At 39.3% G+C, this 16,616-nt stretch overlaps 1 protein-coding gene across 1 annotated transcript in view; it reads right to left on the reverse strand.

Annotated features, from left to right (window-relative positions):
* Nucleotides 1-8,338: 8,338 nt before the first annotated feature.
* The window catches only part of tspan7 (tetraspanin 7), a 49,816-nt gene continuing 41,538 nt past the window's right edge, over nucleotides 8,339-16,616 (reverse strand). The window contains 2 exon segments of the mRNA NM_204019.1: nucleotides 8,339-9,329; nucleotides 10,384-10,456. Of these exon segments, the coding sequence (NP_989350.1) occupies nucleotides 10,388-10,456 (69 nt within the window). The 3' untranslated portion in view covers nucleotides 8,339-9,329; nucleotides 10,384-10,387.

The raw sequence follows: 16,616 nt of genomic DNA on the forward strand, positions 1-16,616 counted from the left end.
GCTGCCTGTGTGTGCCATACTCTGCCTGACCTATGCTGCCTGTGTGTGCCATACTCTGCTTGTCCTATGCTGCCTGTGGGAGGTGACCTGTGGGAGCATTTGGAAATAGTAGTTAGAGGGTCCCTGAGGTGTGTAATTTTGTGGTGTGGGTAATTTTTGATGTCTCCTTCTTGGAAATAATTAATGCATTGTTAAAATTAAAATAATTGTTTAAATCTATTTCAGAAAAAAAAAAAAAAAGAAAGCCTTGGAAGTGGAAAACAAATAAATGATAAAGTTAGGATGGGATTTCCATAAAAACAAATTATACTAATTGATTTACCTGCAGATTTAAAAAGCAAAGATTTTTAGGACAGCTAAATGTGTGCCAAAATGCCCTTTATTAAAATAAAAATGACAACAATTCACTTTAGTCTAATCTTGTTGAAATCCATATATTATGTTATCCATAAACGTATTGCCCGAAAATGTTTTTAACTGCTTTGTGGCACATAAATCATTTATATGATTATTGATGCCTGTATAAAATAGTAATAATAATGAAATTAAACCTTTTCCAAGTACATTTTGTTTATTATTGATGTTATAAAAGGAACAGTAGCAGAACACTATTTATCTTGAATTTAGCCCATACTGCTGAAGAAGAGAACCTGGGGGGTCTATAAACAGTAGACTATAAGGTGGGAGGTTCAGATGTGTTGGGGGTGGGGGAAGGGGGTAGTGAGGGTCCTGGCTGATGTGTAGCTTCAGATTTATGAGTTAAAAGTAGATGTTTCCCTGCCCCTTGTACATGACATGATATTAACTATAGGGCAGCACATTTAGAAGATCAGGTTTTGCCCCCTAAGAGTTACAGTAAACCCATTTATAAAGCAAAAGAAGAAGACCTCAGCACATTTACAGCTGGTGTCGTTGGCAAACCTACTGGGTCAGTTCAAACACACTGAAGTATATGAAGCAGCTCTTTCTGGTAATAAAGTAGCAGCATGCATCACTTTTCTGTGACTTGACCACTGGGACAGACAATCATATTCCTACTGATCCTTCTCATAATACCAAATACAACATTTAGAAATTTTAAATCATTCGGGTTACTGATCTAATACATATAAACATTACCATTTTTAAATATACTGTTATTAACACCCAGCACTTTCTACAGCACAAGGTTATTGTTGTACCTGATGTTTTTGCTATAAAGAACCTTTTACTTTTACATTTGTTCATGGGATCTGTGAGTGCCTGCCATGCATTCTTATGGTAGCCTGGAATGGAGGTAGGTTCCAGTATAGGGCAGTAAGTGCCAGAATAATTTTGTAAAAGCTTCCTCTAGGAATAAGAGGCTAGATCAGGGTAGTTAGTAGAGCAGTCAGAGGCTCCAATGAGGAGGCCAGTTGAGTTAGTACCCCGCTGTGACAAGGCCACAAAATAGGGACTCAATCTTTGGAGTGTGGGACCACTGTGAGCTTCACCAACACTGAGGTTTTGATTTACCAAAGGCAGCCAATGCTACCTCTGGGGATGTTATGAACAGAGCATCTAAAATTGTGGGAGTAACAACTAATAGAGAAAGTGATTGAAGCATTTACTGAATCAACACCAACCATCCTTAATGTATCATCTATTCAATGAAGAGTTTCACCTGTTTTTTAAAAGCACCGGTGCCCAGGTTTATTTGCAGAGTTGGACTTATAGTTAACCCTTTCTCAAGCAGTAAAGCAAGGGCCCACCTGAGTGAAAAGGGTTGCATGTAACATGAGCCCATTATGATGCGGGCCGCGCGCCGCCAGTCAGGCAGCACTGATCTAAGGGATTTATCCCTGCTATGGATTCTAATTATAGTGCTGTTTGACTGATTATTTCCCAGTCGCTTTAGACCATGTTCCGTGGTTACTAGACCATGCTAGTTACAGTACTTGTATGGGTATATTAGCATGCCAAGCAGGCTATGGGAAGGCAATAAGGAAGGTTGTAGCCATTTAGCCTGAAGATAAAGGTTAATTTTACACTAGGGGGCAGATTTATGAAGTTATTATTGAATTTCTGAATTCTCCCACTTTGGATTTCTGCTGCTAAAAAAACAAGCAGTTTGCCTTTAAAACCGAATCTTCCTCCCAACCAGTTCCCAGTGTGTATCTCTTTCTCCTATTACTAGTGGAAAGCACAGTGTAAGGTTGGGAAGCAGGTTTGTGAGGTGTGAGCCTGGAGGGGGGATGTGGTTGGAGTTGCAAGCCAGAACGTGGATCCCTTCAGCCTGTTAAGAACTATGTGGCCGACAGTTGGCATGCTGCCCCTAGAAATTTTTTGCCTCAGGTCCAGTTAAAGGGAATCTAACAAGTACACATTTATGGCTACTATTGTTCAACCTCATCAGGCTAAAAAACTTAAAAAAGTTAAACTTAAAATGATGTTTTTCATACAATTAAGGTGCAGCTTTAATCGTACACTAGAAATATGCTTTTCATGTGAAACCACTTTCCTGACATAAATTGATCAGAAACTCTCTGCTACTAATGAACCCAAACAGCAGTCTGAACAGAACAACCCATTGCTTGTCACATGCTCTGAGGCTGTGAAAAATTGTATTTAGCTTACAAAGGCATTGTGGCTGCATTTGCCTTTATTTATGCCTATACCTGTGTTGCATTTGAAACTACAAATGTGTGTATATGATGTGTGTGGAAATATTCATCATTGCAATGTTGCTGTGTATACCTGCATTTTCTGGAACTGCTGACTGTGCCATTGCCAAGGCTGCCAATAAAACCCTTTATTTACCCTGCAAATAAATCTAACAGTCAGCTGATTTCAAAAACATCTTACATCTGTCAATGTCTGGATTCTGGGTTCCAGAGCTATTTTTTGTTGCCTGGTTAAGAGAGACACCTTGTGGCAAGATTGGTTAAAACAAGAACGGAGCAAATGTCTTGCTTAGACCACATCTATTTGATTTTCACACTGATCATTGCTACAGTGGCCATAGAAACGCTAATTATATATACATAGATAGTTATATTTTACTTTTGTCTGGTAATCAACTCTGCCCATTATTCATAATGGTTGGTTCTGGCCCAGGGTCTCTTGCTTAGGAAACTATATCAGTATCAAAGGGCAACAGATGCAGGCCCGGATTTGTGGAAAGGCCACAAAGGCCCGGGCCTAGGGCGGCACAGGTTTAGGGGCGGCATGCCGCCCCGCCACAACAGAATCTTTAAATTTGGCTCCCATACGGAGCAGTCGGGACCTCTCCCCACTGCTCCGTATGGGAGTTTAAATGTGCGATTGCGCATGCGCACTCAGGGGGAGAGGGCGCCGTGCGATTGCGCATGCGCACTCGGGGGGGGCGGGGGCGGCCTCGGGGCGCCGCAAAGTTAAATCCGGCCCTGAACAGATGAGAAACAGCTGCATAGGTGTGCGCATATGGGATAGAATCGTTCCCCCATGTGTAATAAAAAGGTTTAAAGTTTGCTCAGGTACCGAAAACCATAATAACCAATAGAATGTTTGCTTTTAAAGGGATGGTGGAATCAATGGGGGGGGGGGGAATGTTAGGCACTCCCCAGTGATTGTACAGTATTCACTCACCTGACGGCTAGTGCTCCTGTTAGCAAAAAAAACACACCAGCCAGGGGTACATGCAGGGGAGCAATCCTCTTCTGTTCATGCGCAGTAGAGAGAAAAGCCACACTTTAACAAAAAAGTTATCTTTTTTACTCTACTGTGCATGCGTAGGCCCCAGGATTGCAGCAAATGTAGATGAAAGGATCGTTTGCCTGCACATACCCTGGGCTGGGGGGGATTTTCTGCTAATAGGAGCTCCAGCCTGGGGTATCAGGTAAGCGATCTTAATCACTGAGGGTAGCCTTACATTTTGGCAACTCCCAGTGATTCAACCTTTCTTTCTCCTTTAAAGAGGTGGCCAGTCAGTGATACCCTGCTATATGGATTAGACTTGTAGTAACACATATATGCCTTGGCACCGGCAAGACTGTTGCTACTGGTTAGCAAATAATGGTTGTCCATCTCTTCAGTAAACCAAAGTGCAACAGTTAGCAAAAGTTGAAACATTTGCTGTAGTTCTGAAAGTTAAATATTGTGGCATGATATAGAATTTTAGCTGCTCAACAGTTCTTTTCCTTATTTTTGTTTCATAATGTGTTTTCAGTGACAGGTCTGGACTGCAGGCAGGTCAGTTCAGCACATGGACTCTGTTGTAGTATGTTCAGAATGCTGTTTGGCATTGCTGAAATAAGTATGGCCTTCCCTGAAAGACATGCAGCATATGTTGCTCCCAAACATATATATAGATTGTTCAGCATTAATGGTGCCATCCCAGATGTGCAAGCTCCCCATGCTGTGTGCACTAATGCACCCCCATACCAACACGGATGCTGGCTTTTCAAATTTACACTGATAACAGGCTGGATGGTCCTTCTACTCATTAGCCCAAAGGATGCTGCATTTATTATTTCTAAAAATAATTTCAAATTTGCCCCTTCAAACTGAGAGACCCAGTCCCTCTGGGATGCTCTTTTTAGCATTACACAACATTTCTATTCTTTTACTGCCTCTTTTCCAACTTTTTTAAACCCATTGCCAACATTAAATTCAAAATGAGCATATATTTTTCAGAACACGATAATGTTTCACAGTTTCAGAATCTGATATGTTGTTTCTGTACTATTTGCAATTAAATACAGGGTTTAAATGATTTGAAAATTATCCCTCTTGAATATTCCATACCATTTCATACCATAACATTGTGGTACTACATACTTGTTCAAAGACAAATAACTTGTATGGGGGCCCCATGATTTCTGATGGCAGTCCTGTTTATATACAAATTCTGAATCCCATTGAAATGAATAAATATAAAAGAATACATTTTATAATAGATAATCCATTGGATAATCAAAGTCCTAAAATGCTGAATTTCATTTGAGTCTTGGTACTTATGCAGAAAATTGCAGTCAGACAGTTATATTCTTCCTTCCTGTGCCTGCTACACTAAAGCAATAGAATCTGTTGCAGCAAATGAAGTCCATCTTCACAGCACCAGCACAGTGGTATTGGCACTCTGTATTAGATGGCGGGTGACACTTAAGAAGTTTAAAACCTGCAATATAATGGTGTCTTTTTAAACTGGGTTTAGCACCCCTGTCCTACAAGTACTACTTAAAGGAGACATATCCTATAAAAATGATGAATGTACCAGTGAATTATACTCCTCTAGATATAGAAGGATTGTGCTTAAAAAAGCTGCGTTTCTGACTGATTTATTGAGAAATTCCACAAAAACCCCACTAGTCCTGCCCACCTGTTCCACTTCCTGCTGGCTGAATTCTCTGGATAAGTTGGGGTGCCGGCAGCTCTAAGTACACCGCACTTTAGTATAGGAACCAATCAGCAGCTAGACTGACCTGATAGGGAACTGAAGCCTGTCTTTGCTTGTGTGAGTGCAGGGCTGTGATTGGCTCTCCCCCTCCTGCTGTGCTTCTGGCAGGGACCATAGGACACGCCCACTCTTCATTTCACACTGGACAGAGAAGTGATAGGACCTATAGGGAGCTCCAATAAAGGGGCCATTGTTACAGAGAGGATTAATTTTTAGCACAAAGTGAAACCAGCACCTTATATTATTCATAATTGCCTACAAAATTAGGGTTTTCCCATTTATCCAATATGTCTCCTTTAAAATGAATGGTGTGTGCGTCTGATAGACACTGAAACCATTGCCATTTGGAAAACCTGTAAGCACCAAAATGAAGGGCACTAATGATGTGGCACTAATGGGCAAGAGATATAGAGAATTGTGGGGGTCAGTACTTTCACTGGTTGCACTTCCTGACTCTCAGGCTGACGATTTCGTCAGGAAATATACAGGCAAGCATGAGCAGAAATACAAGCCATGGGAGGTGGCAATATTTAAGGAAACAGACCCAGAACTGAACTTCTTGAAGCCCATTTTCTTCACATGAATGTGAATATGATGATATTGTACAGGCTGTGTGTCCCCTTTAAATAATGCTTATGAAGTATAATTGGTGGAATTTGGAAACTGAATAGTTAAGAAGCAGCGGATCAGGTCTCCCGCGTGTACTTAAGTCATATTAGCACTTTGGATTTATGGCAATGATCGTTAGCAGGAGGAATATACCGTGACTGTCAGAGTGAGCGCGTTTCACAGTTCCTGCAATTTGTGCTATATTCATACATTTTCATAATAACATTGCATAACTGCCATCTTTATCTCAGGCTTTCTAAACACACTGCATTTATTTTGTCATGTGTTTATATAGCTACCGTATTCTAATGACAGTGGCTCTTCTAGACACATAAATCTTTTACAAGATAATTTGCTTAAGGTTCTGACCTGGGAAACATTTACATATTTGTAAAAAAAACAAGATTCTAGCAATATTGCGATTCATTTGCTGCTCAGTGCTTCCTAGCTTTGCCAAAAGGTTCCCTAACGATAACAGAATGTGAAATAGATGGAAATGAGGGCACGGCTCCTAATGAGCCAAGCTGGGAATGTGCAATAAAAACACAATCTGCCTGCTCTTAAGTGGGCTAAATGGTCATAATCTGTAAAGCAATATTTTGTTATTGATTATTCCTTAGCTGTGACTCTTCAGATGGAACTAATGGCACCGGTGCCAAAATCTGCATTAGATAAGGCTGGAGTAATATAAAGGATAATACACCCTCTATTAATAATATATAAAAGGATATTGCCCAAACTGCCAAAGGCCAGGTGCTTTATACAGGTCACTGGACTACTAGGTGACCTCAAATGTCCTCCCATTTCACAACAGGGGTAACCTTTTGGGTGTGCTGGGGGAGAACAGCAGCTTGCAGGAGCTCTGGGGATCGAATCTGGGCCGGTGGGGCACCGGGTTTTTTCCCGGTGCTCTGCCGGCCCAGTCCGACCCTGCTTCAGGCTCTTTTGCATTTGGATTTTGTAGATCAGCTGCCAGTCAGAGAGATGGCAGTGGATGGTGCGGTGGGTCTGAGCATGAGTGCTTTTGTAGTTACTTGAGAAAAAAAGGGGTGTATCTTGGCAATATTACAAGAGAAAGGTGTTAGGATTTTGGCAGTGGTATTACTATGATTTTAGAAGGAAATGGGAACAGACAAATATTACCCCCAGGCAGCATGGCCAATCAGCAGGGTTGAGCATTCCACCAGTAGTACAAGAAACAGCAGCGGCAGGTCTTGGTGGAAAGACTACAAGCTTCATTTTAGATTCTTTCGTTGATTCATCCAGGAGGCAGTTAAAGATCTGGGATTGAATAGCAGTGGTTAAGGAAGGAGTGTCTATATACATAGATGTCATCTGCATAAATGTGTTTAAGGCCAAATGAAATAATCAGGCCTACTAAAAAGAAGAGTGTAGACAGAGCAACACAGGGCCTAGTACAGAACTGAGACTCCCCCACCTAAATGCTTTTTTCTCCATCTTCTTCACTGGTGTGTTGCACCTTGAACGCACCAGGACAATTCTTTTACCCTTACTTGTTTCTGAGACCCAAAAGATATCCCTGCAACATAAAGGTATTTAACATTTACCCAAGTTTACATGTACCTAGACAATGTGCCATCACATCAGTGACCTTCATGAGCTACTGGTCATTTACTGAAGTCCAAATATATGTATGTAAGGGGGTCCCCTGTAAATTTTATTATGGGGGGGGCACAGGGGCAAGTTCTGCTTCTAGTTTAGGATCCATATACTGTAGTAGCATTCATCATAGTAGCACTTAGAGCTCTCACATTTGTTACATATTATCTTGAGGAAAGTATGTTAAAATTGTGGCTAAATACAGAAGAACCAACCGATTCCAATCACACAGTTTATTGTGCTGAAAATTACCTTTAAATTACATACTATAAGAAACTACCATTGATGAAGGTCACCAGGATCCAAGCTGTAATTATTAGACTTAGCTTCTGATTTTGCCTGTTAATGCTATTTATGACTTCTGACTCCTTTCAGCTTTCAAATGGGGGTCACTGACCCCACCAGCTGTGTTAGGCTACAATTGTATTGTTACTTTTTATTACTTTTCTTTCTATTTAGGCCCTCATCTATTCATATTTCTGTCTTTCTTTCAAACCACTGTCTGGTTGCTAGGTTAAATTGGGCCCTAGCAACCTGATAGCTGCTGAAATTCCAATATGGAGAGCCTGAACAAAAAGCTAAATAATTCAAAAACTGCAAAATGAAGACCAATTGCAAAATGTCACAATTACTACATAACACTAAAAGTTAATTTAAAGATGAACAACCCCTTTAATGTGCAGGCCTGCGAGTAAAAACACAAAAAGGCAACTCTCGGTCATAGTTCAGTTTATTAATATATATTTCACAAATGCTCACAATATCAAAGCATTGTTTTTTTCCCAGCATGCTAGGTGGAGACATTATATAAAAAAAAAAAAATCAGTTTTCTTTGTCTTTAAAAAGTTTTCAGTCTTTCAGCCTTCTGTCCTTACCTATACTGGTTTCACACTTATCTCAAAGTATTATTTGGTTGTTGCACTTCCAAAGCAAAGAAAGGGGAGAGAAAGGAACATAGACAAAAAGAAGTAGCATTACAGCACAATTCAGATTAGTTGTACACTAAGGATTAAAAAGAAGCATTATTACACTGGCCGCACAGCAAGCAACAACAGTTCTGTAACAGTGAAACACAGGTTCTGATTCTGATGCCAAATCCACTACTAGACAATGATAGAAGCAATAGGCAAATGGCACAGGAGGAGCGTCCATGCTGCAGTCTAATATTAGGCAGCATGGATCCTGTGAAAAGCACAACATATTTAGAACATTACTCTTCAAGTATTGTCGTATCACAGATTTTTTTTCTTCTTACATGAAAACCGCAAGTGGTAAAGAAAGAAAATGTTAAGTACGCCTTGTAAATAAATATATGTATATAAAAAATTCAATATATTTGTTTCCTCATGTATGGATTTATATAAATGTGTGGGACATTTAATAAACCATTGGTAAGGGAGTGTTTGTCCCTTTTTTGCAGCCACTGCATGCACAGCCAAGTCGAGGCAGTTAATGAATTATCAAATACTAAAACTTTATGAATAAGAACACACGTCCAGTGCCATCATACGAAAAGCCTTCCATGAGGAAGTGTGTGGTTAGACACTACGTAGGCTACTTGTCATGGCACAGTTGTGTCAGTGGATGGATACACTACAAAATGGTATATAGTAGGGAACACAGAGTGCTAGGTGAATGAGTTCTCTAACATTCTTCAATGATCCTCTGTTTGATTCCTTTATTGCGCTCTGTAAACTAGCGCCACCTATAGGGAAAAAAATGCAACAGTAAGAAACAAAGCAATGACTTAAGGCTAGACAATAACATCATAATGATAATATTTGCACTTTTAGTGCCAAATGCTAATTATTATTTAATGATTTATGAGTGTCAGAATAAAAAGGTTATTAGCAACATTTTAAGCCTGAAACATATTCGTTTAATAGTATATCACAGTGGTAATGTATGTACTCTTGGAGCACAGACCCAATTCCAAGTATAACACAATTTTTTATTCCTTCTGCCAGGGCCCTGGGGTTAATTCCACATGCAGAGGGTGTTGTTTTGTCCCTGAGCACAGTCAGTGGTGGACAAATAATGACATTGTTAGAGGCACCTTTGGTGGAAAAAAATTTTTTAGGTGACAGGTGCCCTTTAAAGAAAAACTATACCACCGAATAATGTAACTTTAAAAATCTATTGCTTCATCCTAATCAACAATTTTCATAAAACTATACTTCTTTATTAGTATGTGTCATTGTGTAATTCTAAATAAAAATTTTCCATTTTAAGTACATAAGGGCCGTCTCCTGGGATCATAGGATTCACATTCACATCAGCCAATTAATGAACAAAGTTCTGCCTTTCCACACTACTCCCTGTTACGGTTAAAGCTGCATTATTTCTGGTCATCTGATATGTGAGGGAGCACACAGCTCATCACAAAACTGTGGCTCAAGGGAAAAGATGTAAAATGGCAATATTTACGGATATATATATATATATATATATATATATATGTAACAGTTTGGTAAGATTCATTAACAGGCCACTTAATTTGATATAAACTGTTATTAATAATATAAGTATTCATTCTAGGGGTATAATTTTCTTTTAAATCTTGTATTTGTATCTTTTCATTTTATACAGTAATAAGGGTGAAAATGGCTCAATGTATATCAATCTACATAGCCTATACAATAAATAAAGAATAATAAAAAGTTATGACCTCCATCAGCAGTGACAAAGCAAAAGTTGATATTAAAGAAAACACTGATTTGAATCTTGATAGTTAAAAAGAGCGTAATAAAAGAATTTACCTTGTTACACCATCTCATACTGATTTGCAGTTATAAACCGAGAAAGACAGCAAGCCAACAACATTCCAATCAGCTGCAAGATAAAAAAGAGCACACACATATTAGACCTATACTCAAGAACAGAGGCTTTTTATTCTGTAGATATCTGAATAATTTACAGGATTCGCAGAACAATGTAAAACAGCATTTAAATTCATGCTCAAAAGCTTTACAGGTCGTCCTTTTTTTGGTAATATATTCAGATCGTCCCACTGTTTCCCATATTTGACAGAACTCTCCTTGGAATAGGAAGTGAGTTGAGAGACGGTGATTGGGTGAATGGGCACAGAACTAAAGTGGTTATTCCCTATGGAATAAATCATTTATATGAAGTTCTCATTTTATCTGGGTGTTAGATTTCTACACTCAGACACCCATACACACAGTGCCCTCTACATCCTAAAGAATATTTAGGATGGTTTCCCAAAAAAGCTGGAAAACATCAAACTAAAACTGAAAATACAATTTTGACTAAAGTTTTTTAATGAAAAAAATTTCAAATATATTTCCTACAGTGTGTATCTTGCTACACTTATCACTTCACATCACTAATGAACCCTGAGAGCTTGTAGCTTAGTTACCAGCCTGTCACTTCCCCCTTGTGCCAACAATATTGTATATTATATTTTATACATACAATATTCACATTACATAATTATTTTTACATAATGTCTAAATTAGGAATTATGAGCCACAATAACTCAAGTATTTACTGGACCACCACTTAAATTCCAATACATGTTTCACCTCAATAATAGTATGCACAAGTGTACTATAAAGTTTACAAAACCCTAGTAGAGCCACAGTGTACCCATACACAGTCAGTTCCCAAACATATGGGACATAAAATGCTTTTGAAGGGAGTTTTTGAGGATCTTGTAAATATTTTGGACGTTTTGTAAATGTAATCAAGGTTTTCAGTTTGGTTACTGGGATTTTGTTGGGTTAACGTATTGTTTAGGTGCTTTTATAACATATGAGACTGGGTGTTGCATTTGCAGGGACTGACTACTAATAAAAGAAAAGAAAAGAAAGATAATAACTGGGGGTGGGAATGGGGGATACCAAAATGTTATGCACCCCCAAGTTATTATAATCCCTTACATGATACCCAGGGCCAGTGCTTCTGGTGGTTGAAAACTTCACTGTACTACGCATGTGTCAGCCCAGATGAGAAGAAGAAAAAGTCAAGAAGACTGTCAAGAAGACTTTTCCAACAGTACCCCAGGCTAGTACAGTTATTAGTTACTAGGAGCGCTGCCCCAGGGTATCAAGTAAGTGATTATAATAATCACCGGGGGGTGCCTGGCATTTGCCCCCCCCGCAGGGAAATGACTAAAACTGGTCACACGCCAACCTTTCCATCTCCTTTAATACATTTTGTGGCACCACCCAGCCACTTCCTCAGAAGTCACAAATATTGTTTTTGTTATACAAAATCCCTGGTGAGGAAGTAGGTGTCCTGCCTCTTTTCATTCCTGGTGGGTGCCGCCTTGCCTGGAGTTTTGTTGGTGCAAGATTATTCAGACAGCTCTGAAATACTGCATTGCCATTTTCTATGGAATTCTATTTCAGCAAATAATTGTTTTAATGATTTCCTTTTTCTCTGTAATAATAAAACAGCACCTTGTACTTGATGGAAACTAAGTTGCATGAATCCATATTCATAGATTCAATTGCCTTGTTGCCAGCAAAATAGAGCTGGTTTGCAGAGGTTCTGCAGAGTGAAAAAAAATTAAACTGTGGCTTCGTGTGCTGAGGTTTACTTAACCTTTTTTTTTTTTTTTATAACCATGTAAATTGTCTGGGCAGTGAAGCATTCTAGTGGATGATTAACATTTTGCTTACTCTGTCTATGAGGCAGATATGTAAGGTTTTGCCTCAGTGATTTAAATAGTGTGGAATTGATTGTAGCTGAATATATGGGCAAATAGTCTAGTTAAATTCAGCCACATTTCACTTACTGCACCATCACTAACAGCAGTGCTGCAAACTGAGAGAATATTTGCAGTCACTTGAGTAATAAGTGAAAGTGAAGCCACATAAGATGTTTGAGGTATTTAGCTGCACAACACTTCCAGCTTCTAGTGGACTAATATAAAGTCAGTCTTGCGCGCAATACATCCAGTAATCCAATTAATTAACCATAAACAGGCCCGTGCATCTGTTATTAATGTACTGTGTGCTATATAAATCTGCGGCTATATCCTTACACCATGCGAGAATATTCTAACGTACCAGATATAACAACAATCTATAAGTTTATTTATAAGTTTATTCTGCTCTAAATATAAAAGAAATGTGCTGAAAATGTAGAGTTTCAACTGACTTATTGAAAATTTCTGCAAAATCCCTACTAGTCCTGCCCATCTGTTCAACTTCCTGCTGCCTCATTTCCCAGGCTGTGGAAGGGGGGGGGGGGCTGCACTTGCATTGTAGGATAGGAACCAATCAGCAACTAGTGGGACCTCATAGGGGACTGAAGCCTCTCTTTGCTTGTGTGACTGCAGGGCTGTGATTGACTATGCCCCTCCTATTGTGCTTCTGGCAAGAACTATTAGGACATGCCTACCTCTCATTTGAAACACAGGGGCCAGGGAGAATCTATACGGAGCTCCAATAAAGATATTAATTTTTAGTCCAAGGAATTATAGGGACCATAGGGTTAAACTGCCTCTATGGCTTTAAACCATAGAGGCCTTATTGGTTATTTGGGTTGACCACGCCTCTTGCACTCCAATATAGTGTTTAGCAGGAGGGTGTGTCTCTTTGGCTGCCTCTGTGTCTCAGGTGAAGGTCCACTGAGCCTGGGATCAACAAGGCCGCAGTAAAGCCACACTTTACCCTAGAGTTATCATCTTATACACTAGTGAAGTCAGGGACAGGGACCCAGTGAACGAGGATTAGTTAGATAGTTACTCTTGTGGAGCACTTTCTAGGAAAGTGAGATAGAGAGGGAAGGAAGCAAGAGAAGTATTGGCTCCACCAAGGAAAGTAGCTGGAAGTATCCTTCGATACAGGCAATGTTGCCTCAGCATAGGGCCACAGTTAAGACATAGCAGTATCTAAACCCTGATCCACAGTCAGCTGTAGGACTTTAGAAGTATTCAACCTGAGGACTGAGGTATCTATCCAGACTGCTTCTATAGGAGTGCCAAGCTGACCAGGTGCATTTACCCTGCCCAGACTCTAAAGGAGGTGGGATAAACCGGTATGCATCTTCTCTTTGCTGTCCTCAGAGTACTACTATCATACTACTATCTGTGTGTGAGTATATTGCAATAGACCTGCATATTGATTGTCTCTGGCAATAAACTCATCTGCCACCAACCAAACTGTGTTGGTTTATACCCTGAATAATCTCTTTATTGTAACTCCACGGGGGGGGGGGTCGTCCACTTGAGATCCAGTTTCTGACTCATGGACAATTTGCCAGCCAAACTGGTCCTGGCTTCCACTGCAGATGCTCCAGGACAGCAATCACTTATCAGTTAAGAATACCACAAAATGGTGGCTCAAGGTACAGATATAAAAGGTAATTTTTACTGATATGTACGTGGCATTTGATCCATATAACAGAACAGAATATCATTTTTAGGCCAGATAGCATCAGGTTTTACCAATATTTAAATTCTTTGGACAACTTGTTAATCAGAGGTGTGGCCCATTCCTGCAGGTTAGCCAGTCACTACATGCACTGTCCCCCATTTGTTTTTTGCTTTAGCTATGTTTGAATCAAAACACTTGCTACACTCAAGGACAATAGCAATGGCATAACTAAAGGGAAGCAGACCCCACAGCCACAGTGGGCCTATTGAGGAGGGGTGCAGGGCATGGAAAGCATTAAAATATTTCATTGCAGTTAAGTTGGAGAGGGAATCTTCTGTTTATTCTCACAGATTCCTGCAACTATTGTTCAGGGGTGTACAATCATGTGCCTGGGCTTCCCAGCAGAACACATTTTTTCTGAGCCACCCTACACCAGACGTACACATCGCTAGTTACGCTCTGGAAAGTGCACATGACACATGTGGCTCTGGTGTGGGGGGGGCCCAGGCACATAATGGTATGCCCCTGGACAAAACAAATCAATGAGATTAACAGAATGTGGGCTATGTGTGGCCAAATTTAAGATTAAACTTGTGGTACCTATAGGTTGGCATTAGTTTTGGACTTTTATGGCAAGGCAAACTATGAAAAATTTTGAAGCAAACAAGGCCTAGTAACTCAAAGTAACAATCAGTAGACAGCATATATTGGGCACGTGTTAGAAAGATAAGATTTACGTGTCTGAACTATATTTTACACAGTTGAGTTCTGAGTTAAACTGGTTTTCACGGTAGATATATGAGTTTCACATGTGATACCCATCAGTTTTACCCACGGCGTAGTTATGGCTTTGCTAATCTGTTTTTCCATGAAATATATTAACCCTAGTGTTTTAATAGGCTTGGTTAAGTAGGTAATTGCAAATCCTAGTTTAAACACATGACTACCTGCTTTTAGCCTTTTTAAAAAAACTACAAGTTACAGAAAAACAAGCTGTAGTACCTATGCAAAACACTTTTCCCCTCTACTCTCTTCCAAAGTAAGGGAATGATGCAACATTCACCAGTATCATATGCACTTTTCAAATATCTATGCATAGTATTCAGTGGCATAACTACCATACATTAGGCCCAGCATGGGGACCCAGGGGACAGGGGAATCTAGCTCATTGCAGTGTATTACTGTATGGTTTCCCTTCCTAGCACCCTTGCTTTAAATTCTCCACCTGCTGCAAATAAGTAAGTAATCAGCAAATGGAGGTAAGGGCTCATACAAACGGGCATTTGGACCTGCGTTACCCTGAGGTAGCATTCTCCTGTGTTCCACCACAGGGAAGAGCAGGACAAACACATTCCAAATGCAGGGGGAACGCATCATGTGGCATATGGATAGCTCTGTTAAAGGAAAACTAAACCCCAGAACAAATACTTAACCAACAGATAATTTATATTATGTTAAGTGACCTATTAAAGAATCTTGCCAAACTGGAATGTGTATATATATATATATATATATATATATATATATATATATATATATATATATATATATATATATATGGCACAGGCTGGGTGCTGACAAAAATAATGCATCAAACTCAACAGTAGAAAGCACTCACAGCTACAGCATCAATCAGGTCAGTGATTTATTTCAGCATACCATCTACGCGTTTCGATCACCACAGGATCGTCATCCTGATGACGATCCTGTGGTGATCGAAACGCGTAGATGGTATGCTGAAATAAATCACTGACCTGATTGATGCTGTAGCTGTGAGTGCTTTCTACTGTTGAGTTATATATATATATATATATATATATATATATATATATATACACACACATCCGTAATTATTGCTCTTTTACATACTTTGCCTTGATCCACCATTTTGTGATGGGCTGTGTGCTCCCTCAGAGATCACATGACCAGAAATAATGCAGCTCTAACTGTAACAAGAAGAATTGTGGAAGCAACAGGCAGAGCTCTGTTCATTAATTGGTTGATGGGGCCTAGCATGTATGTGTGCCTTGGCTTGTTTGTGTGCACTGTGAAAACTATGATCCCAGGCGGCCCTTAATTCTTAAAATTGCAGTTTTCTATTTAGGATTATCCAATAGCACATACTACTAAAAATTTATATATTTATGTATATGGTTTATTTAGATGAAGTAGAGTTTTACATATGAGCTTGTTTATGCAATATATTTTTATAGAGACCTACATTTTTCTGGGGTATAGTTTTTCTTTAAGTTAAAATGCTGTTTATGCAATAAACAACTTTTTTTGTTCCATATCACTGCAATGAATAGGGTATGTGCCCAACATGCTTTATAAACATGAATGATCGATGGTTTTTGTTATTTCCCGCTATCTACCTCACATAGATCAAACATGGAGTAGCTTCACATGTTTAGGTTAAGAAATAACAAAATCCATAGATTTTTAGTTATTTAAACATTAGGCAAAAAGTATGTTCAGCACAAGCCCTGTTCTGCACAAACACATTCATGTTGAACAAGTGAGAGCAGAGTGCTAGAAAATAAATAAGAAGAGCACTACATGAATAAGCAGTAACACAGATTTCAAGTCTGAATATTATGTGATTAAAACACCAGTTTGTACAAGGATTTGTCAATTTATTCAAT

This window comes from Xenopus tropicalis, chromosome 2 (genome assembly GCF_000004195.4).
Source record: "Xenopus tropicalis strain Nigerian chromosome 2, UCB_Xtro_10.0, whole genome shotgun sequence".
In the NCBI taxonomy this organism is placed as follows: Eukaryota; Metazoa; Chordata; class Amphibia; order Anura; family Pipidae; genus Xenopus; species Xenopus tropicalis.